Source organism: Barbus barbus, assembly GCF_936440315.1.
Source record: "Barbus barbus genome assembly, chromosome: 11".
Lineage (NCBI taxonomy): Eukaryota > Metazoa > Chordata > Actinopteri > Cypriniformes > Cyprinidae > Barbus > Barbus barbus.
Window position 1 is genome coordinate 5,159,047 of NC_136739.1, and position 13,454 is coordinate 5,172,500.

At 38.0% G+C, this 13,454-nt stretch overlaps 3 protein-coding genes across 11 annotated transcripts in view; 1 reads left to right on the forward strand and 2 right to left on the reverse strand.

Moving 5' to 3' along the window:
- LOC306876748 (uncharacterized protein) lies at positions 1–8,077 on the reverse strand. Of its 2 annotated transcripts, none has more exons than XM_079428134.1 (7): positions 7,727–8,077; positions 7,497–7,565; positions 6,847–6,946; positions 3,333–4,784; positions 866–929; positions 635–753; positions 1–310 (listed from the first exon to the last, which is right to left on the reverse strand). In XM_079428134.1, the coding sequence occupies exons 2-7, from the start codon at positions 7,539–7,541 to the stop codon at positions 279–281; spliced, it is 1,812 nt and encodes a 603-aa protein (XP_079284260.1). In that variant the 5' UTR covers positions 7,542–7,565; positions 7,727–8,077; the 3' UTR covers positions 1–278. The 2 variants fall into 2 exon arrangements, with proteins under 2 accessions (XP_079284260.1, XP_079284261.1); XM_079428135.1 differs by having other exon boundaries at positions 7,497–7,549; positions 7,727–8,016.
- On the forward strand, positions 8,061–12,996 carry LOC306876751 (tRNA (guanine-N(7)-)-methyltransferase non-catalytic subunit wdr4-like). Of its 2 annotated transcripts, none has more exons than XM_079428145.1 (11): positions 8,061–8,177; positions 8,711–8,779; positions 8,891–9,043; positions 9,166–9,322; positions 9,673–9,785; positions 9,870–9,930; positions 10,045–10,146; positions 10,948–11,012; positions 11,177–11,363; positions 11,446–11,518; positions 12,409–12,996. In XM_079428145.1, exons 1-11 carry the CDS (start codon positions 8,095–8,097, stop codon positions 12,459–12,461), a joined length of 1,116 nt encoding a protein of 371 aa, XP_079284271.1. In that variant the 5' UTR covers positions 8,061–8,094; the 3' UTR covers positions 12,462–12,996. The 2 variants fall into 2 exon arrangements, with proteins under 2 accessions (XP_079284271.1, XP_079284270.1); XM_079428144.1 differs by having other exon boundaries at positions 12,434–12,993.
- LOC306876749 (high affinity cGMP-specific 3',5'-cyclic phosphodiesterase 9A-like) overlaps positions 12,883–13,454 on the reverse strand; it is a 22,161-nt gene continuing 21,589 nt past the window's right edge. For all 7 annotated transcript variants that reach the window (XM_079428138.1, XM_079428140.1, XM_079428139.1 and 4 more), the window contains 2 exons: positions 13,306–13,401; positions 12,883–13,230 (listed from right to left, as the gene is read on the reverse strand). In XM_079428138.1, the coding sequence (XP_079284264.1) occupies positions 13,204–13,230; positions 13,306–13,401 (123 nt within the window). In that variant the 3' untranslated portion in view covers positions 12,883–13,203. The remainder of the gene's footprint in view (positions 13,231–13,305; positions 13,402–13,454) is intronic.

The following is a 13,454-nucleotide window of genomic DNA, read 5'->3' on the forward strand; positions in this document are numbered from 1 at the left end:
GAAGATGCGTGGCTCAGTTTATTCAGCTCTTTTCCCAGATATTTTACACTAACAAACATTATGTAAAGCAACAAGCATTTCTATCACAGCTAAGCTTATGCTCTCTTCCACATGTGCATTATACATGCCAGGTAGTTTTGTCCATAAGACATAAGAATTTCTGAAAAATAGCTATTTAGAGTCTCACAAAATTAAAAATCTCACAAAATGTTCACTTTTACAGATTAAAGTAATTTAATAGACTTCTTCACAAAATTGCACAGGAAAGGATCAAAAGTTTACTTGGAGGACACGTCATCAAATTTAGGCTCTGTAAATACAAAAAGGGATAATGTTAGTCAAATGCACTGCAAAAAAAGTCAACTTTAGCCCATTCACACCAAGGACGATAACTATAAAGATATACTTCTAAAAATCGTTCTAAATATTAAAGACGAGCGTGCGCTTGGAATAAACAGACGATATCATTCACTGGTGTGAACACTAATATCGTTATCTTTATAGTTATCATTCTTGGCGTGAATGGGGCTTAACACTCAAACAAAACTGAGATGTCAGCCCTAAAACTCATATTCCTGATGTTGCATTCTGAAGGTGTTGTATTCTAATTTTAGACGTAAATAAATGTACACACCAGGGAATTTGAACTCAGGGAAGGAAGACAGATCACCACCACCGTACAACCGCTGCAGTTTAGTTATTTCCTCAGCAAGAGCCTTCTGATATTCTGGACCGGCATCAACTAGACCACCACTGAGAAAACATGAAAAGTAACTGTCAATTTAATTAAAAATGCAAGATCACAAAGAGCAGCATCACTCTTCAGAGACAAGCAAGAGAGTATGATAGTATAACACCCATGTACCCGCTTTTTGTGGAGTATGCACGAATTGAATCTAGGAAAAGTTTCTGAATGGGGTCCAATCCAGCTGACAATCACAGGAAAAACAACAATTAACAAGTGTTTATATAATCTCTAAGAAACAGACATGTATATGGATGCCAGAATCCTTGATATCTTGTACACTAAACAGAGAAACCAGTCTTCTTTAACCCTCATGCATGAGAAGAGTGCCTGGTGTGGAGACTAGATCTAGTGAACTAAAGAGAATTGAGTCAGGCGGTGAGTAACTAGGACAGAGGTTGCATCTACACTGAAATGAAACGGAAGCATTTCATCTCATAAGAGTGATGAGGCATTGTGTAATAATCATAACCAAATGCCCATCAAACAACTTGTGATTATTAATTCAAATCGTCATACATTCTTAATTTTGCATCCTGTAATAAATGGTTGCTTCCATTCCACATACAGCAATCTCACTCAATGTACCATACACCATATTGGGAAAGTGGGTAAGGAGCATTTCATATTTAACTTTGACATATAAACCACAGTACACAGGAAAAGATAAGAGGATAATTAACCGATCACTGATATCATGCGACCCCCTGGGAAGAAAAGTGAGACGATGACAAAGAAAGTGTGTTTGAGTGAGGAAAGAGCAACAGGAAAGAAAGGTGAGGTCAAAGTACATTTACATGTTACTCGTAAACAAACATAGCAATGCATCACCTGTGATGATATCTTAAACCTAACATTTTTAAACCTTAAACCCAACATTTGTTCTGACAAAGTGACAATTTCTAATAAAGCACAACAAATGGAGTGTTATCTTCACAGATGGGGGAGTTGGGATGGGGCATAAATGAGAAAACAATTCCAATAATAATTTGTCTATAATAGGGCTGTCAATTAAATCATCAATTAACGTGTTAATAAAATTGATATGCTAAATAATAAACATAACTGATATTACTGTGACAGACTAAGCATGGAATAAATTGGCAGAAAAGTGGCTTTATATACAGTTTAATTTACATAATTACATTTTGCTTATATTCAACAGTAATCTATTTTGTCTGTTTGCCTGTTGTAGACTTAAGGGACATTTATACAGGACCAAAGGTGCTGTTTTTTAATTGTCAGACTATGGAAATATGCTAAACATATATGTCTTGTGTCGTATCTCGCTGTTTTTTAGCGCCTTGCGCAATGAGCATTTCAAGTTCTTCAACTTCAATGAACTAAACTGACGGCAATTTGGGTAGATGTGAAATTTTAACAGTGAAATGTGCAACTATTTTCACATTATATTCAACATGATACTTGCCGTTTCTTTGTAATTATTTGTGTAATTGTTTCCAACTAAATCCTACACCAAGTTCTTTTTCAGTGTACTGAATTCATGATAAATTGATAGCCCTAGTAAATACAGTTACTCTCTGAGGAGTGAGGTCATAAATACAGGGACTGAACAAAGACAAGATTTCAATGAAAGAAGCAAAGGAAGACAGGAGCAGGATACAAGAGGTCAAATACATGGAATAATGAACAACTCCATGAACAGAAAAAAAAAGAGATGTGTAAAAAAAGCTGCAGAAATAATACATATAACCGAAAGGTAGCAGTCAGTGAAATTATGCAGTGAAAAACGTGCATTGCATAACATGAAGACTCAAAAAATTACAAACAAACATATATAATACAGACATGCACAAAGACGGATGACGGATAGGGAGACAGGCTATGTTCATGGACTGAAAACCAGGGCACAGACTTAAAATACACCATCAAAAAGAAAAATGGTGTGCCATCTCTGCTCCAGCTTAGAAAATGAATATAGCCTTAAATGAGCAACTTGAGTTTCTGTTGGGATGTTGTAGAGAAACAATTAGGGGTGTCACGGTTTCTAAAGATAGTGTTCTGTTGTCACAGTTTAGTAAAAAATCTTTTCTAAATTTCTTATTAATGGTGACGTTAATACTCTATTAAACACCATGAAGGTTTAATTATCCAATATTAGCCCTAATTAATCAAAAGCGTAGTGTGACGGGTCTCCTGCTATCCTGGTATGTGTGGCTAGCCCCATCAGCCAGAACTCGTCACAAGTTCCTTCCTTCCTCTATAAAGCATTGTGTTACTGTGGATGTGTTGTTCCTTTGGTTGTTTTCAATTGTGATTCAATTGTGTTCCACAGGAATTGGAGCTTGGTAAGTAGGCTACTTTACCGTTACACCCCTAAATGCACTTGCATGTATGCTATGAACTAACACATGACAATGCAATGAAATGACAAAGCTAATGACACATTGTATTGTAACTAACTGTATAAATGAAAGGGTAAAAAATGCATTGTGATTATAACTTTACCATTAGCATTACAAATTTGTATATAAAAAACCTGTAACCGAAATTAAGAACAAACTGCTTTCAAAATTTTGCTGTATCCCAATATATGAAAGGGGGTTATAGGGGATATGGTGAGTACCCTCAGGAGTCTCCACAACTTCTGCTGGAACTTCAGTAGCATCTGAGGTCACAGGGGCAGGATCTATCAGGTCTTCAGCAGGAGCTGCCTCTGCAACCACCTCAATAGGGCCAGATTCTCCAACTACCTCAGCAATAGCCGCTACAACTGGAGAAGCTTCCGCCACAACTTCTGCAACTACTTCACTGACAGCTTCTGCAACTTTAGCAACTGCTTCCTGGACAGGGGCTTCTCCTGTAGATGCATCTTCAGAGGCTGGTGCAGCAGGGGCTGCAGCTTCAGCTGCAGGGGATGCAGTTTCAGCAATGGTTTCTGAAGGAAAAACTGTGGCATCAGGTGTAGGCGCAATGGCTTCAACTTCAGGGGCAGCGGCTTCAGCTACAGGAGTGGCTTCAACTGCAGGGGCAGCGGCTTCAGCTTCAGGGGCAGCGTCTTCAGCTACAGGGGCAGCGGCTTCAACTACAGGGGCAGCGGCTTCAGCTACAGGGGCAGCGGCTTCAGCTACAGGGGCAGCGGCTTCAGCTATAGGAGTGGCTTCAAATTCAGGGGCAGCGGCTTCAACTACAGGGGCAGCGGCTTCAGCTTCAGGGGCAGCGGCTTCAACTACAGGGGTGGCTTCAACTTCAGGGGCAGCGGCTTCAACTACAGGGGCAGCGGCTTCAACTACAGGGGCAGCGGCTTCAACTACAGGGGCAGCGGCTTCAACTTCAGGGGCAGCGGCTTCAGCTACAGGGGCAGCGGCTTCAACTACAGGGGTGGCTTCAACTTCAGGGGCAGCGGCTTCAACTACAGGGACAGCGGCTTCAACTACAGGGGCAGCGGCTTCAGCTACAGGGGCAGCGGCTTCAACTACAGGGGTGGCTTCAACTTCAGGGGCAGCGGCTTCAACTACAGGGACAGCTACAGGGGCAGCGGCTTCAACTACAGGGGTGGCTTCAACTTCAGGGGCAGCGGCTTCAACTACAGGGACAGCGGCTTCAACTACAGGGGCAGCGGCTTCAGCTACAGGGGTAGCTTCAACTTCAGGGGCAGCGGCTTCAACTGCAGGGATGGCTTCAGCTGCAGGGGCAGCGGCTTCAACTGCAGGGATGGCTTCAACTGCAGGGGCAGCGGCTTCAACTGCAGGGATGGCTTCAACTGCAGGGGCAGCGGCTTCAACTGCAGGGGCAGCGGCTTCAACTGCAGGGGCAGCGGCTTCAACTGCAGGGATGGCTTCAACTGCGGGGGCAGCGGCTTCAACTGCGGGGGCAATGGCTTCAGCTCTGGGAGCAGCAGCTTCGGCTGCAGGCACAGCAGCAGTTACAACTGGTTCAGGTGCAGGGGCAGCAACAGATGCTGCTTCTGTAGAGGCCGCAGCAACCGAAGCTACAACCTCTTTCTTGGGGAATTCCACAAATGATTTGTGCTGGACAAGTTTTTCTATATCGAAGTAAGTTTTTGGTGCTGCTTTTTCTAGGATGGAGGGGGAAGGAGGGCAAAAATAGAAATGTAATAATTTGCTTCATCATTTGCATTATCAAGCTGAATGGAGACCACTAAACTCATACAGCAAAATAACTTACCCAATTTCTTCAACAATTAGAGGCAGATGAGCATCCACTGAGGTGGTGGAGCTTTTGAACACCAATATAACCTGACTCATGTAAATCAAATTTGAACTATGGCTAATTAAAAGGAGCCATTTGACAAGAAAAGTAACTTAAACATTTCACATTCAGTAAACCCCATTTTCAGAAAAAAATGTATGAAAAAAAAAAATTCCAAGTTAAAATGTAAAAGATTATTGAACTATAATTATTCCACAATTCTAGAATTATTGAAGCTAAAGGGCTATATATTCTCATATTACCATTATTTTAAAGTAGAGCCAAGTAACTGCTCTGAATCAGATGACAACTGTTCACACTATATTTGAATTTGTGGTCAAACATGATCAAACTGTGGTACCAGCACATAATCATCATGATTACTATTAATATTGCTAATACATATTATTATTCAAATTATTTAAAATTAGTTCTTTTAAGAGGCATTTTCATATTTATGTTTTGTTCATCTTTTATTTTCAACAAGAAGTCACTTCACCAGATTCTCTTGAATGAACAGAGGGAGTGGCTTAATGAACGCATTCACGCAGTGCATTCTTTAGCTAGAATTGTCAAGGTGACATATACAAGTAGTTAGGACATCCACATATAGCACTAAGCATATCTATCAGTACAACACAACATGGCAAGCCCTTTCTCAAGCCCTCTGTTGCCTCTAACCTAAGAGGAACATAGTACAGCAACAATTATGGATTACAGGTCATTAGGTTATCTTCAAGAACTCTATGAGACCAGTTTGACTTAAAAATGCCCACAGAGAAAAAGAAAAGACCAATCATCCAATTGTTGTGTCTTTATTAACAATATACTGTAGATTGGGTCTGCTGGTGTCAGTTATTAAAACATTTATTTCTTAAAATTACAATTTTTTGTTTAATCACAAAGTTCACATACTCAACAAACTGACTGAAGTTGAATAGACCTATGCAAATTTCTATTTGAAACTACCGTCAAGCCCATTTATTTCCTGGTGTCTGTTCAAGACTCTATAAAACTACTAATTTATGTACTAGAAAAGTGCTTGTGCTTACAAGATGCTGGAACCACACTTTGATCTTATTGATTTTAGGAGATTCTGGTCCATCTTTATATTTTGCATATACAATCATTGGCAAAAAGTCTGCAAACACTATACATTTTGCTGACAGAGTAAACTGTAAAAAAAACACATTTGATTCCGGAATACATCCTAAACTTGTTAGCCCTAACCCTCCTTGGATATGACAGCAACATTTTTCCAACAGTTTAAATCGTAAAAAATATTTTAAACATGCGTTCATTTGATATTTTTAAAGCTTGTATATTTTAATTAGTCACATATTTTGTATTAGAGTTTAATAATATATTTTCCAAAAACATTGTATTCTGTATCTATATTCTATACAAACTTATTAAATTAAAAATTATAGAGCATATTACGTGTCTGTTTGAAATACCTGATTATCATGTCCAATCACTGAGGTTTGTGTGTGTGTGTGCATTTAATTCATCATAATAGCAGGCTTTGCATTTGGGGCCTGATCTCCCTGTTAGAGTTGCATCAGGTGACTGTATATGTGATTTTGTGAGTGAGTGCAAATAAAATTTATTGTAAAGTTTGTTTACTGTAGCATACTGTAGAAATGTGCAGAAGTAAAATATCTCATGTCAACATCAAAGAGTATGAACACTTTTGGCAATGACTTTGGAACAGATATTACTCCTACATGACACAGTAAGAGACAGGAACAAAACACACTCCAGCAGGTTCAGAAACAACAGCTGAGGTCAGAGGACACGTCCCCTGAACCACACGATCCTCAGTTTCCCATGTATGGTGTCAAGATCTGAATACAGAGCCCTCCTCCCCCAAATGAATGGCACATGACATATACAAAATGCTTGTGACAAATTGAAGAAAGATTTACCTTTGTTGAACTTCTTGGACTTCTTGCTGTCCCCAGATTTGGAGCTGAAAGCTACAGCAGGAGCTCTTCTGATAGAGCTCAAGCCCTCCGTCTGCAGACACTAACAACAAGAGACACACAAAAACAACAGATTTAAAAAAACAGCAAATCCCTATGAATAATCACAACCACCTTTCTGCAGTTATTTTTATACTACTGTACGTAGTTTGCTGTGGTCTAAAAGAAATATACCAGCAAAAAGTACACAGTGTTCTCATGGAAACTCTGCGAATTGAGCAACACTTTCAGTTTTTCCAAATGGACATTCAAACAAATAAAATCGGGATTTTTAGAAAAACTTTCTAAAAACGAAAATATAGGGGGAAAGCATATAAAAAAGGAAAACAAAAAAGAAACAATTATTTGAAACTCTATTTTAGATGCAGGGTTCTAAATGCACTTATTTGATACCAGGAATATTTTGATGTAAATAATGTCGTGCATGTAAATCCAGCACAAAGAAGGTGGTCTGAGTGGATTACATGCTTCAGTGCTTTAACCTTCGAGCAGCATTAGCTTGTGTTCACTACGCAGTTTCACGCGTTTAAATAATACGAATATGTAAATGCACTATTATATGCATGCATATTTCATAATAAATGGTGGATTACCCTGAGAGATCCGAGTCGTGCTACCCTGAGCAAAGAGGCTGCCATCTTTACTGCTGTGGACAAAAACAGCTGCATGAAAAAAAATGAAATTGTTACTTCATAATTTGCTCGAAATCCAATCAGTATTTTTATATAGAGCAGATTGCACTGAACTAGAACATGCAATAGCTAACAGTGACAGTGACAGTGATCAGTGTTTGTTATGCACATCAGAAAAAAAATATAATTACCTAGATGAGATGTTTTGTGCAGGTCAATGTGCCACTGAATCCAAAAGTTACCTGAATGTGACAAATCTTCAAATCAAAGCTCCAGTTTGATTAAATGTTCAGAAACGACAGCTCGAGAAAAATACACAAGTGTTGCACTGAAGCCAGAAGCACCCCAATACAATTATTGTCCTGTACAAACAAGTTTTTTTTTTTTTCACCTAACAGCGTAAAATATTAAGCGAAATAGAATACTAATAAATTGTTTTTAATAATACTGAAGTGTTATTATTCTTCGGTACACTCTTTATGGCGGGCTCGTAAAGCCAGATTCCTGCACGTTTATGTTAATGACGTATAAAATGCGCGACTGAACAACAATCAGCAGCATGGCAGTAGTGTGTTCAAATTCCGACTGGTTTGTGTCGAGCTGTTCTACTACTTTAGTTGCTATAAACCTTAAACAGACCATGTGAGTAGCTGTATTTTAGACTGTCAACTATCTATTCAGTTCCAGCTATTTATTTAGGATATCTCAAGTTCCCATGTGCATTTTGCAGGATCCTATTGCACTATGGTTTCTATACATTACTGTTTAGTGTTATGTTTATTTCTCTCATTTTAAATCAGCTTGCTTAATACACGTTAGCTTGAAATTAATGTGATAAATACACAATTTGTTGTACTGCATTTGAAGATGTAAAACACCAGTTTTTATCCTGTCTTTTTGGTTGAATTCAAACAGGATAGTAAAATGTCATACAATTTTGAAATTCATTATTTTGACTTTGTGATCATATATTTTAAGAATCCATGCATAAACCAATCAGCTGCGCTGATATCAGTTCTGCAGATTGATTGCATTATTAATTATCAAAAATCTGAGGACTTCAGCATTGATATTTTAGCATTATATTTGATAATCTCTCAAAATTGTCTATTTGCTCCTTTACTTGTTTTTGTTTTATTTTTGTAAAAAGATGCTTTTCACTTTTTTCCTCCTAGAGAGCCGTTTGTGTTTGACTGTGCCAAAGCTGAGAAGAAACCAAAGGAAGCTGATGATGATAATAAAAGGTAATTTTTTTGTATGTTTGTTTTCTCTTTTTGAGTTCTTTATCTGAGGGTTATGTCACGAGACGTAGAGGATTGCAAAAACATCTTAAAATATATATTTGTGTATTGCAGTGCTGGGGAAGGATCAGAGGAGAAGGACAGTGGCAGTGACAGGATTCTTGCATTTGCTGTCTCAGCGTCTGGGAAGCACGTGGCGCTCTCTGATGACCACAAACGTCTTGTTCTCTTCTGTACTGAGCCATCGTGGCAGTGCATTAGTACACGGTAACAGCACACACTCATTCCTGAGGATATTTAAAGTAAAACAAGTTTACTCACCACTTACTGTTTCTGGGGAACACACACTTTTTTTTGGACTCATCTATTTCTCTTATTTCCTCTTGTAGGTGGGCTGTGCGGCGATGCACGTCTCTTGTATTTACCCAGGCTGAGGATGAAGTCTTTGTGGCTGATAAATCTGGAGATGTATATTCATTCTCTGTTCTGGAGCCACACAAACCAGGAGAGCTGAAGATGGGGCATCTCTCCATGTTATTGGATGTGGTATGATGTACACCAACAGAACAGTGCTTTCCAGTTAGAGCAGTATCCACACAAAAATATTAAAAATTTTCACTTAATTGTGAAGTCACTTAATCAACGAATGATTTCTAGCTTTAAAAAAAAAAAAAGTTTAATATTTTATCTTTTTGGTGTTTACATCTAGAGATGGTAAAGTATTAAATGGCTGAAATATTTCTTCAACAAAGTGCTATTTCTTTAAGGAGCTAATGCAGCACCCAAACAAAAATATTTAAAATTCTCTTTTGTTTTCACTTAATTGTGAAGTTATTTCTAAGTACCTAATAATATTCAGCTTTAATAAATGTGTCTTTTTGTGTGTTCCTCTACAGACTCTTTCTCCTGATGATAAATATATTATAACAGCCGACCGAGATGAGAAGATCAGAGTGAGTTTCCGGCAGTCACCCTACAACATTCAGGCTTTCTGTCTAGGGCACAGAGAGTAAGTGTGGACTGTGGGAAGCAAGTGATATTACACCTCATGTGTTGTTCCCACTTGTTCAAACATGTTTGTTTTCTCGTGCAGATTTGTCAGTGCATTGCTTGTGCCTGTGGGGCATCCTGACTGGCTTCTTTCTGGTTCAGGAGTATGTGCTTTTTCAGTTTACCTTCATTTCTTTACTGTAATATTCTGTTGGGATAGTTTATAAGGGTGATATAAGTGTCTTAATGCACTAGGACTGACATGGTTGTGTTCACAGGATGGCACAATGAAGGTCTGGCATTATGAGAGTGGTCGGCGGTTACACAGTGTTGACCTGAGGCAATTCACCCTTGACTCTGAAAACACAGACACAGAAAAGGTGCTGTCCATTTGATATCAGTCAGCCATTCATGCACATAACACATACAATATTTTGTACAATCCCACAAAAAATACATTATTGACCTAGATATAAGGCTTTCAGCTGGAGGTCTGTGAATTTCTGGTGTCTAAATCTGACAATATTTGGCTGAGATGCAACTATCTGGAATCTGAGGGTGCAAAAAAAATCTAAATATTGATAAAATCGCCTTTAAAGTTGTCCAAAGCAATGCATATTACTAATCAAATTAAATTGACAATCTCTTTATGGAACATTGTTTACTTAATATCCTAATGATTTTTGGCATAAAAGAAAAATCAATAATTTTGACCCATACAATGTATTTTTGGCTTTGCTACAAATATACCTGTGCTATTTATGACTGGTTTTGTGCTCCAGAGACACACATTTGTTAATGATATTATTGAATTTTTATTAATAAAGTCTACCATTTTCATTGGTATCACTAAGATCCTAGAATTAATTACATTTTGAAATTGAATTATATATCAAAATAATCTACTGTAACTGAATTAAAATGCAAAAAATCTTGCAAAAACTCTACCTTGTTTGTTAGTAAAAAACAAACAGATTTTTCATAATTACAGTAGAATTACTAGAAGAAATATTTTAGCCTATATTAAGGACCTTTGATTATTGGGTTCTGTTCATTTGAGTTTAGCAGCTTTAGAGACGCTGCTATAAAGTGTTTATTTCTTTTCGAATCCAGGTGTGTATATTTTGTCATTTACACCGATCTCAGCAAATGACACTGACTACATTTCTTTCTGTCTTCAGAGGTTTGCTGTCAGCAGGATCATCAGCTCACCAGATGGGAAACACATAGCTGTCCAGTGTGAGAGGTTTGTTTCATTTCATCAGATTTCTGTTTATCTTGCCTCTAACTGGATTCTGGAGTCTCAGTAACAACAACCGTATTCTTTTGTCAAAATAGAAACACACCAGTCTTAAGAAAGTGGTCTTTTACACACCAATTATACAGTTAAAATCATATCCATCTGTGTAGATTCCCCTCAGTTCAGCTCTTCGTGGTGGATTCTGGGACAGAAGGGTGTCTGAGCCCTGCTGAGACTCTTGATCTTCCTCATGCTCCCTGGGACATGACATTTGATTCACAGAATCAGCTGTGGGTCTTACTGGAGACTGAAGATGTGAATGTACTCCTGTATAGATACTCGGAGCAGTACTGGAAGGTACATAAATGCTGTCATGTAGCTTTCTTTCCATGTTTTGAAGTCAGCTCTGCTCTTACTAACTCATGCTGCTTGTTCATAGCTGTGCGACTCAGAGCCTCCTGAACTGAAGAGGGTCACTGAAGTATTACAAGCTCAGTGGAATATCTTTAAAGGTAAGAAATCCAACAAATGTTATAATGAAACAAAAATGAATAAACCAATAACCAAAATAAAGTCATATCATGACAAAGCAAATTTATGACTGATCTTCAGTTGTGCAGTATGAAAACAGTCTTTCAGAACTTAAAACTTCCTCCTCAATCCCAAAAAAATTATCAAAACAAAGCTGCAAAAAACGATTTACTCAGACACCGATTCAGTTTTGATAAACTCAACCTGGTCCTGCCAGGTAATGTGACCCTGGAGCACAAAACCCGTTATAAGTAGCATCATGGGTATATTTGTAGCAATAGCCAACAATACAATCGATTTTTCTTTTATGCCAAAAATCATTAGGATATTAAGTAAAGATTATGTCCCATGAAGATATTTTGTAAATTTCCTACCGTAAATCTCAAATCTTATTGTTTGATTAGTAATATGCATTGCTAAGAACTTCGTTCGGACAGCTTTAAAGGCGATTTTCTCTATTTAGTTTTTGTTTTTTTTTCACCCTCAGGTTCCAGATATTCAAATAGTTGCATCTCAGCCAAATATTGTCCTATCCTAACAAACCATACATCAATGAAAAGCTTTCAGATGATGTATAAATCTCAATTTCCAAAAATTGACCCTTATGACTGGTTTTGTGGTCCAGGGTCACATATGAAGGAAGATAAGTGAATTTGTGAAAGGATTAATGAAAAGGGTTACAATGTACAAATTCCTCAAAGTGCATCTCAGGAGGAACAATATATAAAATTACCCCTTAAAGCTGTATTAAATGTCAACTCATGTAGCAAATATAATACAGTAATGCTTTATAGGGTTAACGTACCTCTGAAGATCTGATTTTTTTTTTTTTTCCCCTCCAACCTTTATTCTGAACACTTCATGCTGCAAGCTTTCCTCTTGTCCTCTGTTCACAGGTTCTGTGGGACTGGAGAGTCAGTTTAAACACCTGTATAAAGTGAACTTCGACAACATGACATCCTATTTGCAGAAGAAACAGGAAAGACTAGAACAGGAGAGTAGGAAGAGAGCCGCAGCAAACGGCTCTAAACCTAAGAGAAGTAAAACACAGAGCAGCGCTGAAAGAACGTAGTCTTGGTTTCGTTTGTTTTGTTTATATAATTATACATCTCTTTGTTTTAATTGACGATGATTGACTTTATTCATTCAGTAAAGCGTTACAGGTTAAACTACTTGGTCTATTTTCTGAACAGCATGGTGCTGTAGTCTGCTTTGGCCACCAGAGGCCGCTACACTTTCACTCAGCTACAGTCAGTGCTGTCAAACACATCCTGGTGCGCTTTCATTAGACAACAGGAATGAACATTTTATTATAACAGTGCTCTAAAAATGAGATCTGTGGCTTCAGTTGTTCTTAAAGTTAGACTTTTATTGAGTAAAAGTGACTAAAAATCTGTACATCCTGTATAATGTTTATAATTTTACAAAACCAAATAAAAACACAAATGGTTCATAGCTGAGCTGTACATGGTTCAATTCCCTGAAAGATGCTTTGGATTTTCTGAGCAGATGGCCAAGATTTCTCTCATTTACTGCCTCTGCTGGGATTCCAGCAGAAACAAATAAGCAAAGCTAGGTTTGATTGTAAATAGAACACAAATAACTAAAATGCATGCAATACAATGTTTCGACATTGACCTTGCTCATTTCTTTTTTCCTCCCATTGTTAAATTTCACTCTTCTTTTTCTGCACCTATGAAAAGAAATAGGGATGAGAAGGAAATGGCTAATATCAGTTAAAAAGTAATAATAATAGGTCACTGCTAACCTCATTCATGGCGTCATCTATCTGTTTAAGCTCCTCGTATCTGTCCCGGGACTCTCGTAGGGGCTGTACCATTACCTCCTCAATCTGAGGAAACAACTGGAACACAGGGAACAAACAATCACAACCTGGTATCATGGCCAGTTTTCACA

What these genes read in the sequence shown, in the direction of transcription:
- LOC306876748 (XM_079428134.1), bottom strand. Translation starts at nt 7,541, where the DNA reads ATGGCAGCCTCTTTGCTCAGGGTAGCACGACTCGGATCTCTCAGG. An exon ending in AGTTGTGGAGACTCCTGAGG is followed by an intron (nt 930 to 3,332) that starts GTACTCACCATA and finishes TGTGATTGTCAG; the next exon opens with CTGGATTGGACCCCATTCAG. An exon ending in CCCTGAGTTCAAATTCCCTG is followed by an intron (nt 311 to 634) that starts GTGTGTACATTT and finishes TTGTATTTACAG; the next exon opens with AGCCTAAATTTGATGACGTG.
- LOC306876751 (XM_079428144.1), top strand. Translation starts at nt 8,095, where the DNA reads ATGGCAGTAGTGTGTTCAAATTCCGACTGGTTTGTGTCGAGCTGTTCT. An exon ending in ATAAACCTTAAACAGACCAT is followed by an intron (nt 8,178 to 8,710) that starts GTGAGTAGCTGT and finishes TTTTCCTCCTAG; the next exon opens with AGAGCCGTTTGTGTTTGACT. An exon ending in GGCTTCTTTCTGGTTCAGGA is followed by an intron (nt 9,931 to 10,044) that starts GTATGTGCTTTT and finishes TTGTGTTCACAG; the next exon opens with GATGGCACAATGAAGGTCTG.